Source organism: Ovis aries, chromosome 24, assembly GCF_016772045.2.
Source record: "Ovis aries strain OAR_USU_Benz2616 breed Rambouillet chromosome 24, ARS-UI_Ramb_v3.0, whole genome shotgun sequence".
NCBI lineage: Eukaryota > Metazoa > Chordata > Mammalia > Artiodactyla > Bovidae > Ovis > Ovis aries.
In genome coordinates this window covers 3121769-3139485 of record NC_056077.1, presented here as the reverse complement: position 1 = coordinate 3139485, position 17717 = coordinate 3121769, and the positions used below count along the sequence as shown (strand labels likewise).

The 17717-nt window shown below is 53.3% G+C and overlaps 2 protein-coding genes and 4 non-coding genes across 9 annotated transcripts; 1 reads left to right on the top strand and 5 right to left on the bottom strand.

The window, feature by feature from the left end:
* Window positions 1–1483: 1483 nt before the first annotated feature.
* Window positions 1484–9992, bottom strand: LOC121817913 (uncharacterized). Its single transcript, XM_042240666.2, has 3 exons — window positions 9926–9992; window positions 1906–2372; window positions 1484–1822 (listed from the first exon to the last, which is right to left on the bottom strand). Exons 1-3 carry the CDS (start codon window positions 9990–9992, stop codon window positions 1556–1558), a joined length of 801 nt encoding a protein of 266 aa, XP_042096600.1. The 3' UTR covers window positions 1484–1555.
* On the bottom strand, window positions 1851–1922 carry TRNAP-UGG (transfer RNA proline (anticodon UGG)). Its single transcript has one exon. It is a non-coding gene; the product is annotated as a tRNA-Pro (tRNA).
* TRNAK-CUU (transfer RNA lysine (anticodon CUU)) lies at window positions 2864–2936 on the top strand. The gene has a single exon. It is a non-coding gene; the product is annotated as a tRNA-Lys (tRNA).
* TRNAR-CCU (transfer RNA arginine (anticodon CCU)) lies at window positions 8722–8794 on the bottom strand. The gene has a single exon. It is a non-coding gene; the product is annotated as a tRNA-Arg (tRNA).
* LOC101120797 (caspase-14) lies at window positions 9811–16997 on the bottom strand. Of its 4 annotated transcripts, XM_042239745.2 has the most exons (12): window positions 16823–16997; window positions 16603–16743; window positions 16316–16511; window positions 16119–16207; window positions 15121–15231; window positions 14820–14987; window positions 14031–14253; window positions 13599–13715; window positions 13131–13205; window positions 12531–12634; window positions 11818–11925; window positions 9811–11713 (listed from the first exon to the last, which is right to left on the bottom strand). In XM_042239745.2, exons 1-12 carry the CDS (start codon window positions 16895–16897, stop codon window positions 11678–11680), a joined length of 1443 nt encoding a protein of 480 aa, XP_042095679.1. In that variant the 5' UTR covers window positions 16898–16997; the 3' UTR covers window positions 9811–11677. The 4 variants fall into 4 exon arrangements, 3 of the variants coding, with proteins under 3 accessions (XP_042095679.1, XP_042095678.1, XP_042095680.1); XM_042239744.2 differs by having other exon boundaries at window positions 16119–16511; XR_006057839.2 differs by lacking the exon at window positions 12531–12634 and having other exon boundaries at window positions 16119–16511.
* On the bottom strand, window positions 11020–11092 carry TRNAR-CCG (transfer RNA arginine (anticodon CCG)). Its single transcript has one exon. It is a non-coding gene; the product is annotated as a tRNA-Arg (tRNA).
* Window positions 16998–17717: the final 720 nt, after the last annotated feature.

The following is a 17717-nucleotide window of genomic DNA, read 5'->3' as shown; positions in this document are numbered from 1 at the left end:
CCAGAGAGGCCTCCCTGGACACCCAGATGGGACCCAAGGTTCTGTTCAGGAAATGCAGTCACTAGGAGACTTGAGAGTCTGCTGCTGCTGCTAAGTCGTTTCCGTCGTGTCTAACTCTGTGCCACCCCATAGATGGCAGCCCACCAGGCTCCTCCGTCTATGGGATTCTCCAGGCAAGAGTACTGGAGTGGGTTGCCATTTCCTTCTCCAACGTGAGAGTCAGGAGGCATGAAAGGGGCACCGAACATGCAAGACTCCAGGCTTAACCAGAGAAACTGGGGCGATTAGATCAGAGAAGAGGGTCACCAGCCCCCTGCCCCCTCTGCACGTGCTGGGCAGCTCTGGCCCTGTGGCAGCTCGCCTGGCAGGGGCTCTGTGCCTTAATACCCTGGGGAGGCCCGACTCTGGGTCTGCAATCAGAAAGCCGCCTAGACTGGGAGCCCTCAGATTCCAACCAAAGTCTCAGTCCCTTCCTGTATCAGCCATGTCTTTTCTGTATTTTGTTGTTTAGATGTCTGGAGCCTTGCTCTCTGAAGCAAAGGCCTCTCCCAAGGTTGGTCAATTCTTTTTTTTTTTTTTTTTTTTACATTTTAAAATTTTATTCTTGAATTTTTAATTGGAAGATAATAGCTTTACAGTGTTGTGTTGGTTTCTGCCATTCATCAACATGAATCATCCATGAGTGTATATGTCCCCTCCCTCTTGAACCTTCCTCCCTGGTCAATTGTGCCCAGGTTTTCAGTCGTGTTGGACTCTTTGCGACCCCATGGACTGTAGCCCGCCAGGCTCCTCCATCCGTGGAAATTTTCCAGGCCAGAATATCGGAGTGGGTTCCCATTCCCTACTCCAGGGGATCTTCCAGACCCACCGATCTGGTCAGTTCTTCGAGACAGCAAACAATTCCTCGGTCAGCAGGCATTTTTCAAAAGTAAACCAACCAATCCAGGGTCCACAGCCCACGACCACCTGTTTTTATCAAACTCTCACCCTCTGGGCCACAATCCACCTGCAGAATCACCTCAAGGCCAGGAAACAGGCAACCAGGGACAGCACCTGTGCCCGCGAGCCCACTGAGCTTATTTCAGCCAGCCATTTAAACCTGTCTTCCCTGCCTGACCTGTTTCACCTTCCCTGAAACCACAAGAAAGTGTCCTGCCCACATTTCTTCTCCTTCCTGTCGACACTGGCGCGTCCCCGTCCCCCCCTCCCCCCACGGGGACGTGCCGCCTCCTCTTGGAAACTGTGATAAGCCAACTTCTCAGTGGCTTGGCCTGTTGGCCTCAGAAAATAATAATAAAACCTATGAAAACACCGCGGTTCTTCTAGGAGGAGAGGAGACCCGGTGTCTGGAGCACCGCCCCCCGGACCCGGGTGGAGGCTGGTGGTCTTTTGCGGCCCAATGCTTAGTCTCCTCCGCGGTTTCCTTCCTTGCCTGGGTCATGGAAGCCCCTTTGGGCAGCCCCTCAAACAGGAAAGACATTGAAACGTGGGCTTGTCCTTTACTTGGGTCATAAAATTTGAGTTTATTACCCAAAGTATAAACACACGCCCCAAGTCACACCATCACCCAGTCCAGTGACCGTCTGGCACACGGAGCTGGTCTCCCGAGAGCCGAGGCTGACCCATCTCGGTCTCCTCCCCCAGCGCCAGACCCAGAGCTCGAGGAGGCCGCCGCCCCTGCGTGCGACCCCAGCGCAGTGACGGCCACTTGGCAGAACGGAACCGAGTGCGGACGATCGGATCGCGGCCGGCGGGAACCACGATTCAGTCGCTCGGGATTCCGCAGAGTTCCGGAGTCTTCAAACCGAAAACTAGCTGGTGTCTGGGAAAAGGGGGGGAAAAAAGCATCTGGGCTCGTCCGGGATTTGAACCCGGGACCTCTCGCACCCAAAGCGAGAATCATACCCCTAGACCAACGAGCCGGTGCCACGGTGGCTCCTGGTGCCTGTCCTTGGAGGCCTGAGATCGCGGCTCCGCCCTTGGATCCCGGGCTGAAAGTCCGCGGCCAGATCCTGGGGATGGTTTTGGTTTCGATTCGAGGAGAGGAGGAGCAGCGCGGCCGGAATCTCGGGGTGAGGGGCTCCCGCGCGCTCGGGCCCCAGGGCCTCGGAGCCAGACCCCCGCCCCCACTCCCCGGCCACGAGGGCCACCCAGTCCGCAGCAGCTAGAGGAGGGGGCAGGCGACAAGGAGGAGCGGGGAGGGACCGTGCGGCCGGGCGAATGCGGTCTCCCATGGTGGACCCCAGGACAGAAATTTCCCCCAACATGCGACACAAGGAGAATGAGACTCGGCCACCTCCCAACCGGCCGGTCCGGGGTGACCCTCAAGCTTCTCCGGGTCCCTCCTGGTCTGGGCTCGGCCGCAGGAAACCCTCACGGATCTGGAACCTGATGTAGGGGTCAGAACTGGGGGTGGTGCTCACTTCTCCCCGAAGCGCAGCTGCTCCAAATTTTTGCACGAGCAAGGGGTCCACATCCCCCCACCCCACCTCCACTCCGCCTTGTCCCGGAGGCGAGGCCATCAAGCCTTCCCAATCGGCTTAATGCTGCTGCTGCTGCTGTTGCTGCTGCTGCTGCTGCTAAGTCGCTTCAGTCGTGTCCAACTCTGTGCGACCCCATAGACAGCAGCCCACCAGGCTCACCGACCCTGGGATCCTCCAGGCAAGAATCCTGGAGTGGATTGCCATGCTCCCTCTCCTGAAAGGGAGTGAGAGTTTGAAAATGAGAAATCGCCGGTGATTGAAACCCCGCGCCTCCCACACCCTAACAGAGGGAGGCGGTGTGTGCGGGATTCAGAGCGCGTCCCTACCAGTTTTAGGTTCAGCGAAGTTCAGGAGAACTGTTAGCTCACCGCCCTGCAAGAGCCCGGCTAGCTCAGTCGGTAGAGCATGAGACTCTTAATCTCAGGGTCGTGGGTTCGAGCCCCACGTTGGGCGCAGCTTTTGCCCCTAGGGCTTTACAGCTAAATAAAAGTGATTCTAGAGAGGGACACAAAAGTGATTTTAGAGAGTGACAAGGTCCATATAAACTAATTCTCTTCCCACGGGGCTTCCTTCAGAGTTCGAAGTTGCTAGACCAGGGAGACTGGCACACTGAGTCTCAGCAGAGCATCTCGTTTCATTTTCATTTCATTATATGTGTTTTGGAATTTAAAAGCTGAAACTTAGTGATCCTTTTCTAGGAACTTAAATTTTTTTTTATTTGGCTGCAGTAGGTCTTAGTTACGGCACACGGGGTCTTCCTCTAGGAATTTTCTTGCAATTCCTGAGATCCCGGCAAGGCCAAGAATTGCCCCCAAAACTAGGACTCGAACCCACTTTCTTATGAGATCAGTCTCAGTTCTACAAACTGAACGACAGCAACAAGCGGAGACCTGGAGATGGATTTTCAGCTAACTCTGGCCCTGCGCGGGGACCTATACGGTGCTCCGTCTGTATCCAGGGGTGATCCCCAGCCAGGAGCCTCGCCTCCTCCCACCCTGTGTGTCCCCACCTGCATCCGCTGCGGCTTTCCTCCCTCCTGGGGGAGATGAGCAGGGAAGGGAGCCCCTCATCTCCTTTATGAAGTAGAAAGAAAGCAGGAAGTCATGGGATACCTCAGTTAGAGGTGAGGTCCCCCGCTCCCCAAGAAGCAGCAGTGAGGATGTGACTTCTTTCTGAGAGTGAGACAGGGGAGCTGGAAAGTTTAGTGATGCCACTCCTGAGGCTCTCAGGATGTTGAGTCATCTGGGATCTAGGTTCCAAGGTGGGGGTAAGAGGGAAGCAGAAGAGGGCTTGGGGAGGTGCCTGCCAGGTCGTGTCTCTCTTGGTGGGTGGATTGGGGCACCCTACTCATCCAAAAGAGGCGGACCCCACTGTACTCATCAGAGTTCTGTTATAGTCTGTCTTTCTGGGGGAAGTTAGGGAGAGATTATGACTGATTGTAAAGAACTGGCTCCCACAATGAAGCCGGAAAGATAAATTTAAAAACTAGCCCATTTGTCTATCCTGTGTCCTCCTCTCCCTTACAGATGCCTCCTCGGAGTGTTCCCTTCACGAACCGATTACACAAAAATCCCTGTCTCAGCTTTTCTAGGAAATATGTCATAAAATAGTTGGAAACACTCTAAGAATGAGATTGTTACGGAACCAAACTTGAGTCGGCTTAGCCTCGTGCAGCAAAGCCAATCTACTGATGCTGAGTCGTGGTGAAGGAGTTTATTATAGACTCTAAGCAAGAAGTCCAGGCAGCTAGTGCTCAGAAGGCTCAAACTCCAGAGATGGCTTTCAGGGAAAGGTTTTAAAGACAGCGTGAGGGATGGGAGTCGTGGGGTGGGTGTTCAGCTCATGAACATTGTGGGGAACTAAGATCCCACATGCCGAGCTGCACACCCATCACTTCACAAAATTACCTTTTGTGTGTGTGTGTTGAGAACACTTAAGGTCTACATTTAACAATTTCAGGTATACAATAAGGTATTATTAACTATAGTTGCCATGCTGTACATCAGATCGCCACAACTTATTCATCTTATAATTAAAACTTTGTATCCTTATAACAACCTCTTCCCATTACTCCCACCCTCCCACTGGAGGGTTTATTGACTGCTGCCTGGACCCTGGTTTGGTAATGAATTTGGACTTGAGCTCCTTGCCAGTGGAAAATGGGAAACTGGTAACTCCTGACATGCAGCAGCACTGTGATCAAGCCGCCTATCACGTGGTTGATTATGATGAAGTGCCGACAGAAGCAGGTGCCCTGGGGGACCACACACGTGACTGTTGCAGCAGGTGACCACAAGGACTGTGATGTGGGAAGGACTCCCCTGGGTGCGCCTGTTTGTTTGAAGAAAGAAAATGACAAGATCAGGCCTTTAAACTTTCAGCCTAAGTCATGCCCAGAGATCCAGGGATATTTTCTGTCAGCCATAAAATAATCGTATAGCTGCAGGGCTGACATTGCTGAAAATGAAACACATAACTGAATAACGTATATGGCAGGATGACACTGTCAGTTGAGCTCACAGCCTCGAGAGACCTTTTTGGTGAAAGGAAGGGCATTGACTACGAAGGAGCCAATGCCTGGGGAAGTTTAGGTGGTCTTGGACTAAGCTAAGATCTTGAACCCCTGAGTCACCTGGAGTCTCCCTTGCCAGTGAAAGCAGACTGTTCTCTGATATGTGGGGAAAGTAGCTTTCCTCTGTTTGAATATACCATAAAAATCTCACCTGGAGTGGTTGTCTTGCAAGGGGAGGAGAGTTCTCCTCAAAGCCCACACCAGCCAGCCTTGTTACCCTCTAACGCTGGTTGTCCCATAACTACAGTTAGATCAGCACGCTGCAGGAACAAGTACAAAAGGCTGGCCTGGGAGGAACTCATTCATATGCCAAAAGAATGATGCTGGCAGAAAACTAGGGAATGTGTGTGGGAATGGATCTGAGGATGTTAGGATAAAGACAATGGGATGTGATTTTTGAATCTAGTGAAGTTATTGCTCTGGGCGTATGTCCCAGCAAGCCTGTGTTTATTTCTTAATTTTTTTTTTAGCAGAAAGATCTTTTATTAAATGACAGAGGATAATACACTCCTGAAACATGAGAGCAGGCTGACTGCAAAGGAGTGGCTAAAGCCCGTGTTTAAATGTTATTCATGCAGCTGAGTGTCTCTTGGTTGGTTGGCTAAGCACTGAACTCAGTGGTGGCCTATGTTTAAGGGGATTAGGATTCAAGACTGTCCCTGGCATCATGTAAAGAAAGGAACTCAGACTCTGCAAGTTAGAAGTGCTTCAGCGAGTCCGCCATATTTATGAGCACACCCACCACCCCACCGAGAGGGCCCCGAGGACACTCCCTTCCATAAGGCAGGGAGAGACGTCAGAGAGGGAAACACTGGCAGCTTGGATCGCTCTGCGGTCACTGTTCTCGGCAGGCCACATATGATGGTGGGAGATGCTGCATTGAGATGAAGTTCCTGATTTGAGAAGGGATGACAGGACCCCAGGTGCCTGGGAAAGTAGGAGAAGGCAGCCCAGAGCTGGAGGATCAGAAGACTCTCGTTCATGGTCTTTAAAAGGAAAAAGGGAACTATGTGCATTTATACTATATATATATAGTCGCTTCAGCTATGTACGACTCCTCGTGACCCTATGGACTTTGCTTTTACTTTATTTTTTAAATTTGTATCAGATATATTATCATACAATTTCTTTTTTTTTTCATTTCATATATGATATTATACATGTTTCAATGCCATTCTCCCAAATCCTCCCACCCTCTCCCTCTCCCACAGAGTCCAAAAGACTGTTCTATACATCTGTGTCTCTTTTGCTGTCTTGCATACAGGGTTATCGTTACCATCTTTCTAAATTCCATATATATGTGTTAGTATACTGTATTGGTGTTTTTCTTTCTGGCTTACTTCACTCTGTATAATCAGCTCCAGTTTCATCCACCTCATTAGAACTGATTCAAATGTATTCTTTTTAATGGCTGAGTAATACTCCATTGTGTATATGTACCACAGCTTTTTTATCCATTCGTCTGCTGATGGACATCTAGGTTGCTTCCGTGTCCTGGCTATTATAAACAGTGCTGCGATGAACATTGGGGTACACGTGTCTCTTTCAATTCTGGTTTCCTCGGTGTGTATGCCCAGCAGTGGGATTGCTGGGTCATAAGGCAGTTCTATTTCCAGTTTTTAAAGGAATCTCCACACTGTTCTCCATAGTGGCTGTACTTGTTTGCATTCCCACCAACAGTGTAAGAGGGTTCCCTTTTCTCCAAACCCTCTCCAGCATTTATTGCCTGTAGACTTTTGGGTCACAGACATTCTGACCGGCATGAGATGGTACCTCATTGTGGTTTTGATTTGCATTTCTCTGATAATGAGTGATGTTGAGCATCTTTTCATGTGTTTGTTAGCCATCTGTAAGTCTTCTTTGGAGAAATGTCTGTTTAGTTCTTTGGCCCATTTTTTGATTGGGTCGTTTATTTTTCTGGAATTGAGCTGCAGGAATTGCTTGTATATTTTTGAGATTAGTTCTTTGTCAGTTGCTTCATTTGCTATTATTTTTTTCATTCTGAAGGCTGTCTTTTCACCTTGCTTAGAGTTTCCTTTGTTGTGCAGAAGCCTTTAATTTTAATTAGGGCCCATTTGTTTATTTTTGCTTTTATTTCCAATATTCTGGGAGGTGGGTCTGACCTCCCTATGGACTTTGTGATGCTATGGACCACCATGGGATTCTCCAGGCAAGAATACTGGAGTGGGTTGCTATTCCCATCTCCAGGGGATCTTCCCAACCCAGGGATCGAACCCATATTTCCTGCAGCTTCTGCATTGCAGGCAGATTCTTTACCACTGAGTCACCGGGGAAGCCCATGAGATAGAGCAATTCAGTTTAGCCGCTCAGTCATGTCCAACACTTTGCAAACCCATGGACTGCAGCACGCCAGGCTTCCCTATTCATCATCATCTCCCAGAGCTTGCTCAAACTCATGCCCATCAAGCTGGTGGTGTCGTCCAACCATCTCATTCTCTGTCGTCCCCTTCTCCTCCTGCCTTCACTCTTTCCCAGCATCAGGGTCTTTTCCAATGAGTTAGTTCTTTGTATCAGGTGGCCAAAGTATTGCAGCTTCAGCTTCAGCATCAGTCCTTCCAATGAATATTCAGGACTGATTTCCTTTCTGATGGACTGGTTTGATCTCCTTGCAGTCCAAGGGACTCTCAAGAGTCTTCTCCAACACCACAGTTCAAAAGCATCAATTCTTCAGTGCTCAGCTTTCTTTATGGTCCAACTCTCACATCCATAAATGACTACTGGAAAAACCACAGCTTTGATTATAAGGACCTTTGACGGCAAAGTAATATCTTTGCATCTATATATATGACAAAGCCTCAGTGATCATCTCCTCTGTGGGTATGCAGTAGAGGAGGTTTCTAATTTTACTCTCCACTATGCCCTGAAATTTGGGAGATTTTTACCTTGAGGATGAAGGCATATATTGCATGGATTAAAAAAAGAGAAAACTTCATTATGGACTATTTCAAGCAAGAACTAAAGCAGAGAAAACTAGTATAATGTGTTCAGTTAAGACATCACCTCATAGAAAAACTTGTTTTGTGTATACCTTGATCCGGTCCATTATCTTTTTTTTTTCAGCTTTACTGAGATATAACTGACAAATAAAAATGGTGTATATTGAAGGTATACAATGACAGTTTGATATACACATTTACATCGTAAAATATTTACCACAGTGAAGTTAATTAACACATCCATCACCTCACATGTTACCTGATGTGTGTGATAAAAACGCTTAAGATCTCTCTTTGCAAATTTCCTGTATACAGTACAATACTATTAACTGTAGTCACTACCCAGCCCACTATTTTAAAGCACATTGGCTGTCATATAATTTAATCTCTAAATAACTGGCTGTGTTTATAAAAAATAAAGACTTTTTAAAAATATAAGTAACCACAACACAATTAATACATCTAGAAAAATGAATAATTATTTCTATATCAAGTAGAATGGACGGTTGTTAAAATCTCGTAGAGAATGGAAGCACTCCTCTGACATCTGAAAATGTGCATGTGTTTATGGGAAAATTAAAACTCGCTGGTGACTGCAGGCTGAGTAACCCCTTGGGGGCCTTAATTTCCCACTCGGGTAAGTAGACAGCCGGCTTCATTTAACTTTCCTCACCCACCTCCTCTAGAAGGTTTAAAATACAACTTCTCCTACCCCGGGTGGGACTCGAACCCACAATCCCTGGCTTAGGAGGCCAATGCCTTATCCATTAGGCCACCGGGGCTGACGAAGGACCGTCTTCGACAGTCTTAGACCAGTCTCTCTCTCACCTTCCCGAGGTTCCCTACAGCGTCCTGGCTCCAGCTTGGCCTGATTTTGGTCCTCCTGACAACCATATGCGACCGGTGCATCCGCTCAGATCCCGCCCGCCCCCGAGCATCCCAGGACCCCCAGGGAGACTGCGCACGCGCGAAGGCAACTGCTCAAAGACCTAAGGCAGCAGTTAGCTCCGCGGTCATGACTGGGATCCTATCCTCGCTTAGGGTGCAGAAGGTCTGGGCATCAAATTCCGGACGAGCTCTTTCCCCCTTTTAGGAGAATCTACGTCCTCTAGGAGAACTACGTCTTTAGGAGAACTAGCATCAAGAAGGAGTTCGCTAGGCAAAATGTAGGCGCGAAGGGGAGAGAGGGCACAGCCGGGAGCTTGGGAAAAGCGTCGGTCACGACCTTCATTCTCCTCCCCACGTTGCTTCTTAGACCAAGAGTGTTTTCAAATCTAGTCCCAAATCTAGGCGGTTTTTAGCAGAGCCCAGTGGTCTTAGGTCTTTGTCCTAAGGACCCTCCGTGATGGCTCTGTATATGCCCACCTAGCTCAGTGTGTACAGTGTGGAACTGTAATATCAGAGAGCCCGGCTTTTACTCTCCTATCGGAAGATGGGTATTCTTTCCCCTCTCAAAGATATTTGTCATTGTGGTTACCAGAAGTGGGGTCGGGGGGAGGCGCGAGCAGAATTAGATGAAGGTAGTCAAAAGGTACAAACTTCCAGGTATAAGGAAGTACTAGAAATGCAGTGTAGAACATAATAAAGATAATTAACACTGCTGTGTCAGAAGAGCTCATCTTTAGAGTTAAGAGTAAATCCCGAGTTCTCATCACAAGGATGATGGATGGTCACTAAACCATGATTGTGATAATGATTGTGATGTATGTAAATTGAATCATTATATTGTACACCTTAAACTCATACAGTGCTGTATGTCAATTACATCTCAGTAAAAGTGGGGGAAATAATTACAATGTTTATCTTAGTGAAACTTCTCTTCTTTTTATTTATGAGTCCTTAGCAAACCACTGAAACATCACGGAACTGATAAAGGAGACAATGACACTCCCCATGGCCTCAAGATTAATTGCGCCCTCCATTGGGGTACACGTTCAGCTGCCATTCCCCCAGCATCTTCCTGGGGAGAGAAGGTCCCATCGCCTTGGTCATTCCACTTAGCCAGAAATTCCCTGGTGAGAACTTGGTTCCGCAGGCACAGTCATTTTTTCTGGGTAAAATGATGGCTCAATCCTGGGCATATTCTTTACATTAAAATTTTAAATATACATTCACACTAATCGACTCTTAAGAGTCCCTTGGACTGCAAGGAGATCCAACCAGTCCATTCTAAAGGAGATCAGTCCTGGGTGTTCTTCGTAAGGAATGATGCTGAAGCTGAAACTCCAGTACTTTGGCCACCTCATGCGAAGAGTTGACTCATTGGAAAAGACTCTGATGCTGGGAGGGATTGGGGGCAGGAGGAGAAGGGGATGACAGAGGATGAGATGGCTGGATGGCATCACTGACTCAATGGACATGAGTCTGAGTGAACTCCAGGAGTTGGTGATGGACAGGGAGGCCTGGCGTGCTGCGATTCATGGGGTCGAAAAGAGCCAGACACGACTGAGCCACTGAACTGAACTGAACTGAATCATTTAAGGGTATATTCACTGCAAGAAATCGAAATAATCTATTATAATTTTTTAAAAATTTTAGTGTTTAAATATATGCATAACATTAAATTTGCCATTTTGACCATTTTTAGTGTACATTTTAGTGGCATCAGTTACATTTACCGTATTGCGCAACCATCATCATTACTATCTATTTCCAAAACTTTTTTATCACAATAATCCTATATTTTTAAATGCCCCTGACCCCTTGAGGGTGGGCCACCCCGCAAAAGTCCAACCCCTCATCTGTCTCAGTCTAGTCATCTGAACTATATTAATGCAGCCAGTCGCCCCTAGGCTCCTGGGACTTATGCCGGGGTTCTAGGGTCAGCAGTCCGCCCGGGCTTGATCAGCGTAGGTCTCCCCACAGTGCCCAAGGGTTCACCCTGGGGTCCCGAGCCCCTTAGCAGCAGGGATGCATCTGAGGGGCGACAGCCCGAGGGGCCTAGGCTTCCGTAAGGTTGGGAGACACGGAAAATTTTAAATTTAAGGAGGAAAACTGAACACTGCAACGACCACGAAGGGACTCGAACCCTCAATCTTCTGATCCGGAATCAGACGCCTTATCCATTAGGCCACGCGGCCTTGCGAAGGATGGTCTCTCAGCTTTTCTCATAAACCTTTTGCAAGCGCCTGCGCAGTGCCACCGCAAAGTGCGCATGCGCACACTGGCCCGGCGCCCCACCCCCGGGGTTCCGGGGTGAGCCGGGCCTGCAGCTGGGCAGCGCGACTGAGCACCGCTGAGGTGGCCGTGCAACTCAGAGTTCGAGCCCGCGTGACCCTGCCCAAGCCCCTCCTGTCCCGAGGGCTCCTGATCTCTTCTCCCACGAGCCCCAGGCCCACGCTAGGGCGGGGCTGCCCGCCGCTCCCGCAGCCCCTTTGCTTCCTCTATCGCAGCATCACCAAACCTGCCATCCAACCCCGACCGCGGCCCCAGCGTGCGGTGCAGGTGGGGTGGGGGTGCTGGGAGGGTGCTGTGGACCCTGGGCTGCCCCTTCCCAGGACATCCAGCGCCGCCTAGCCCATGTGGGGCTTTCTTAGTCCCGGAGGCGCCCCTTCTTCCCCCGATGGGCCCAGCCTCCGAAGTGCCCGGCGCTCCATACATCATCTCGCTTATTGTCCTAGTTCCCTGCGTGCGGGCGCTATTCACGTGTCCAGCGATCGCCACGTTTATTCCATGCCAGCCGAGCCTCCTGTGTTATATCGCTGTTTTTAGGAGAGGAAACCGAGGGGGTGGAAGGGGTCACTGGTGGTGCTGGTGTGCGGCTCCCCACTGTCAGCACTCCTGGGTGGCCGCGGTGCGGTCAGACCTGCAGGCAAAGCCGGTGCCTCAGGGAGCTGCGGATCTCCAGACAGGCCTTGCGGCGCTCATCACAGTCGGGACCCAGCACGTCCAGCTCACACACCTGCCGATTGACCTGTGTGGACCACATTCAGCCTGTGTCAGGACGGCCAGGTTCCCCACGCCCGCGCCTAGCCTGGCACCCAGTGTCTTGTGAGGCCAGAAGTTTCAAGTGCTGCCTTGACATCTTTGGGGCTCACAGGCCCCCTCAGTTTCCCCTGCTCTTGTTAGATGTGCCCCCTACCCAGCAGGGAAGGCCCCTCTCGCGGCTAGTTCTCGCACCAACCAGACCAGATGCCCTCCACCCCCTCTCTCATCCTGAAGGGCTTCAGTTCCCTGCCAACCTGTGAAATTATTCCAACAAGTACCGCCACATCCTGCATCTACTGGGCCTGTGTCTGCAGCCCCTGCTGGTTCTCTCTGCTCCCCAGGGCAACCCCAAGTGGCCTGCATGGCCTAAGGTGGCCTTGTCCCCCAGCTGTGAGCATACGTGGCTAATAACTGCTGGCCATGTCTGTCTAGTGTCAGGGGTTGTGTGTTCAACCATCTCATGTTTCTGAGGGCAAAGGAATTCCTCCTTCAGCAAACGGATGACTAGGAGGTGAGCAGAACATGGGAGCTGAGAAGAAGGCTGAATCCAGCCCCTCTCCCCAGGCCACTCCCCCTACCCCCCCAACTCACCTCAGTCATCTGCTCCAGGAGGTCTGCCTTGGGGTCAGCTCTGAGGACCTCCACCAGCATCTGGATAAAGTCTGAGCCCTTCTCATCCCGATAGGCCACACAGCCTAGGCCAGGGGACCAGGGCCAGAAGGTCACAACTGGTCCCCTCCCAGTTGCCTTCCAGTCCCCAGGGGCCTTTTTTTTAGTGGAAGTGGCGGCAAGCACACAGGACCCCAGGGTTTGGGGTAGGGAGCAGCACCTTCTTGCTTCTGGATTAAGTTGTTGCTCAATGTTCGTGGCGTGAATATACCATGGATTCAATGTCTAAGAAACATTTACTGTGAACGCACTATTTGCTTGGCCCTGAGGCAGACAGAACTGTCCTGCCCTCATGGACCTTACAACCTAGAGGAGAGGAGTCAAGTCAAGTGCTTAGCAGAGCCAGCCCTCAGTTTGTTCTCTCCATGTTACTATTGTCACAAATAGTAAATATGGAAGGAAGATGGCTTAATTGCAATGGGGCTGCACCCCAACAGCCAAGCCCCAGATGTCCCTAATGCCACTTCGGATCTCTGGCCAGGAGGTTGGCCTCTGTGTAACTGGGTTTCATGATGACCTTACCTTCAGCGGCTGCATAGACCATCAGCACATCTGCTTGGTTAGGGCTCCCTGGAGTGGGGCCCCTGGAGGAGCTGCCTACAAGAGGGACCAACACCTTTTACCCAGCATCCTTGGACTCCACCTGCCCCGAGGGCCCCCTCAAGTCTGGCTCAAGGGCACACAAGGCAGTAGAAAGAGTGCCAGGCAGGAAACATAGATCCTGTTTCAAATCTCAGCCCTGCCACTTACCAGCTGTGTTACCTGAGAAGAGATATTTTCCCTTCCTGTCTCCAGGGCTGTTTCGGGCTCAAGTAGGGGGAAAAACTCTCAATTTTCAAAGGTCCTTACCCTTTAGGAAGGTTTCCCTTCCTATCCTCTTGGCAAAGAGAGGAGGGAGGTGACAGCAGGATCCCAGCTCAAAGCCCCAGAAACGCCCTCTTGGCAGCTTCCCCACCAGCTCTACCCAAGCCCTCTGGTAGGCAGACCCACCTTGCACATCAGTACAGACGTGAAGGACATCGGCCTGGGAGGGGGTGGCTGGTGGTGCCCGCAGCCAGCGTCTGAACCAAGGGAAAGCTGCAGGTTCCACGCCCGCATCCCTGTGCCCTGGGGACGGAGGGGACAGTCAGGTCCTTTCACTCAGAAGACACCCCAGGGTGCTTCCAGGGTTCTAGCTCCCAACCCCCAGAGCTTCTGGGCCAGCCTGCCAGGCTGGAAACAGAGCACTGAATGACATGCTGAGGGTGAAGGCTCAGGTTCATGGACATGACCTTTAGGAGAGGCTGGGAGGTGGGCAGGAGAAGGGGAGTGCTCAGGCTTTCTGGAGGAGGTGAACAGCAAGTCCTGGGAGGCTGAGCGCAGGATGAGGAGAGGAAGGGCAGCAGGAGGTAGGCCTCCAGGGCGGGCCCAGGGCCTGCTCACCCCCACGGCAAGCCTGAAGCAGGAAGATCTTGGGGCGGCCTCGCAGTGCCCTGCAGTGGCTCAGCTCCTGCACAAGCATCTCCAGGTGCCCCTCTTGCCCGTCAGCCCCCAGGAGCTGCCCCTGAGGCCCCCCGTGGGCCATGAGGGCCACAAGGGCACAGCTCACGGGGCCCCTGTGGGCGTCCAGCCGCTTCCGGAACTGGGCCATCTCCTCCTGGAAAGCCTGGGAGGGGGGATGAGATCGGGCCTGGGCCAGTGTCACAGCCTCCCTAGTACCTGGTATCCCCCTCCTGGGTGGTTTCTGTAGCCCTCAACCCACACTATCTCCCACCTCCTGCCAGACTCAGGCCCAGGGAGAGCAAGACCTTTTTCTAGCCAACCCCCCTGCTGCAAAACCCAGCACAGCCTCATTGGAGGTGATATGGATCCAGCTTCCTGCAGCTGGTTCTCCGATCGCCACAGAGAAGTTGCACCAAAAAGTTAAGGGCCGTGAGGGGAGAGCAGTGAGCCGGCAGCTGCCTGGGAAGGAACCAGAGACCCTCCCAGGAAAAACCTGAGGGTCCAGCTAGAGCCTTGAGCAGGGGCCAGTGTGGGAGGTGGCAGGGGCCCGGGAGACTGGACTTCCAGGGGCAGGGAAGTGGGTTCGCATAGATGTGTGCATGCAACAGGGAGGATGGGGGTGCATTTCCTGCCCACGATTGGTAAGAGGCCCAGGAGAGAGTCCCCAGGGTCCGGGTGCAGGGTGCCCTTCCTTTGGAGCACCTCCAGAGGTTCTGGGCTTCCCCTCACCTGGGCTGTAGGGTCTGTCCTCAGGGTGGTCTCGAAGCCCAGGGTCTGGCACAAGCCCCCCAGTGCCTCCACATCGTGCTGGGCCCCCGGCCGGTCCTGGGTAACAGCCAGGAGGAGGGCGGCCCTGGCCCCGGACAGGTCATACTGAGCGCTGGGGCCGGGCTCTGGCTACAGACAGGGCTAAGTGGGTTCAATGCAGTCGGAGGACCTCCCAGCTCCTCACCCCCGCCCAGGTCTCACCGCACCTCCATCCCATTCAGAACTGCTGCCGTGTGGTTGGACCCCCGCCCTGCCCCCTCACCTTGGGCCCCCAGGGCTCCACTTTCCCTAGGCACAGTGCCCCCCGCAAGGAGCTCCGAAGCACTGGGCAGTAGGCAGACCCTGCGGACTCTTCAGCTGTCCTGGAGAAGACCTAGGGGCGGAGGACTCTTCAGGCAGCCACTCTGTGAGGTGCAGTTATGGGGGGCCCCTGGCTCCAGGGCACAGCTTGGCCAGGCTGTTTGGGATCCCCTGCCAGAATGGAGGGAGGAGGAGACAGGAAAGAAAGGGAAGGCCCGAGGGAGGTCCTAGTCAAGCTCAGGGTCACAGAATTCCAGGATGTGGATGGCTGCAGGGAGACAGTGGCCCAGCCATTAGCCACACTGCTCCCAGCCCAGCACGGAGGCACGGTGCTCTCAGAGTGGGTCAGGGCCCATCCAGGAAGGCCCATGGGGTGGGTACCACCTAGGGAGAACTGTGGAGCAGAGCTGGGGCCCACCCTACCTCTGGGGTCAGCCAATGACCACCTGCTGCCCAGTGAGAACTTCGGACCTCAAGACCATGATCCCCAGGGCCCCACAGGTCTGATGGGACCGTCATGGCCAGGTGAGTGTGAACAGGAGTGGATGGGAATTCAAGTATCCACCCTTGGGTGATGAGGGGCACAGTCAACGCCTGGAGGGTCTGTGCCAGGCTGGGATGATGGGGTGAGGGGGGTGGGACTCCAAGCAGAGGGAGCAGCCTGGGCAAAGGTACAGAGCTGAGCAGATGCTGGAAAACCTGGGGTCCCCTCAGTGGGTTGAGGACAGGCATGGGAGGGGATGGGAGGTGAGGCTTAGAGGCTGACGCCCATGTGTAGGCAACAAGACTTACTGTGACATGAGGGGGGTAATGGATTCAGGTGGGGATGAGATCAGGCCTTGGCCAGGGTCACAGCCTCCCCAGTACCTGGCGGCCCTCCCTCTGGGTGGTTTCCTGGCCCCCTAGAGAACACATTGGCGCCGTCGTCCCCCTCCCGGGACGCCCCTCCTGGGCCTTCACCTCTGTTAGCAGCTGCAGCAGTGACCAGTGAGGACGGTGGCCGCAGAGCTCGCCCAGGCTGGCAAGGAAGGCCCCAGGCTCGGGGACAGCTGGGTGGAGAAGCAGCAGCACATGGGCCTGGACGGAAGGTCTCAGCCCTCCTGCCCACCCCCACTCTATCCGGCCCCCAACCTGGGGGCCCCGGCCGGCCCACTCACCCCCGGGAGCACTGGAGAGCAGCAGGAAGACCTTGGGGCGGCCCCATAGGGCCTTGCAGCGGCTCAGCTCCAGGAGCAGCTGCTGCGACTGCCTCAGCTGCCGGGGGGCGGCCACCAAGACCATGAAAGCACAGCCCACTGGACCCCCATGGGCATCCAGCCGCTCCCGGAACCTCGTCAGCTCCCCACAGAAGCCCTGGGGCAGGAGCGAGTGCCAGCCTGAGTGCAGGGAGGCCCCAGGCGGGGCTGAGGGCAGAGGTGGGGGTGGGGAGCAGGTGAGGGCTCACCTGGACGGAGGCCTTCTGCCTCTGGCAGCTCTCAAAGCCCAGGGTCTGGAACACACCCTCCAGGAGAGCGACCGTAGAGGCTGACACCTCAGGGCTGCAGAGGGCCAGGGCCACCCTTGGACCCTTCACACTGTACTTACCCTGAGGAGGCAAGGCCAGAGTTGGGCCAGGGTGGGGCTCAACTGGGAGCCAGCAATGGGCTAGGCCAGACAGCGCCTACCTTTCTTCCCAGGCTCTCCCGAGCATCGGCCACCTGTGAGGCCACCTGCAGGGTCCCAGCCACCAGGAAAGCCATGGGGGCAGCGTGGGGGCTTCCTTCGAACAGCTTCAGTGCCAATGCTCTGGGTCCCAGGGCCTGGCCTTTCTCTGAGTCTTATCCCATCAGCTCTGTTTATGGGCAGAGCTGGACTCTGCCCCCTGCCCTGGAACCCTGGGTCCTGCACACCGCCAGGGCCTGCTCTGTTCCCTGGCTCCAATGGGCTACTTCCTGCCTGGCACTAACACACCCCAACCTGCCCCAGGAGCCTGTGCTGTCTATTCTTAGCTTCTGGCCCACCTGCTATCTGATCTTGTTACACTCCAGTATCTCCCTTCTGAGTCGCCACTAGCACCAAAAAAATCCATGCCCTGCCGCCACCACCCACCACCCCTACTCACTCATTCAGGGCACATATAGGAGCCTGCCCACACAGCAACTGCCAGCCTGTGGGCATGGGGAACAGCAAAGGGCACCGCCCCAGAGGCAGGAACCCATGGCTGGACGCTGCTCTCCAGGGAGAGCCCCACAGCTTCATTGGGGAAATGGAGTCTATCCAGCAACCTCAGGATGAAGCCTGGGTGACATGGGGGCCAGAGAGGCTGGCGCACAGACCGGGGGACAATTGAGACATCTTGTCTCAGCTCACCCCCACTGTCTCGCAGGTGGCCCCAAGGCCACCACCTGCTGAACTGGAAAAGACTTGGCAGGGTAGAAGGTAATCTCAGCACACACCCACCAGCTCCGCAGGGGCCCAGGCCTGGGCCAGGCAGGGGAGGGTCAGACGTGAAAGTCTGCTTGGTGTCCGTTTCATCTCAGCAGTACTCCCTCCCTAGGGTCCAGCACAGGGTCCAGCCAA

Bases quoted from the DNA above. Each gene is read 5' to 3' on its own strand.
- LOC121817913 (XM_042240666.2), bottom strand. From the start codon at position 9,992: ATGGGACCTTCTCTCCCCAGGAAGATGCTGGGGGAATGGCAGCTGAAC. The intron at 2,373-9,925 runs GCAATTAATCTT...CAGATCCGTGAG, and splicing joins CGTGTACCCCAATGGAGGGC to GGTTTCCTGCGGCCGAGCCC. The intron at 1,823-1,905 runs GTATGATTCTCG...CCCTTTTCCCAG, and splicing joins ACCGGCTCGTTGGTCTAGGG to ACACCAGCTAGTTTTCGGTT.
- LOC101120797 (XM_042239744.2), bottom strand. From the start codon at position 16,897: ATGGCTTTCCTGGTGGCTGGGACCCTGCAGGTGGCCTCACAGGTGGCC. The intron at 16,512-16,602 runs GTGAGCCCTCAC...CTCCTGCCCCAG, and splicing joins GGCAGAAGGCCTCCGTCCAG to GGCTTCTGTGGGGAGCTGAC. The intron at 12,635-13,130 runs GTAAGGTCATCA...CCCCTGGCCTAG, and splicing joins GGTCTATGCAGCCGCTGAAG to GCTGTGTGGCCTATCGGGAT.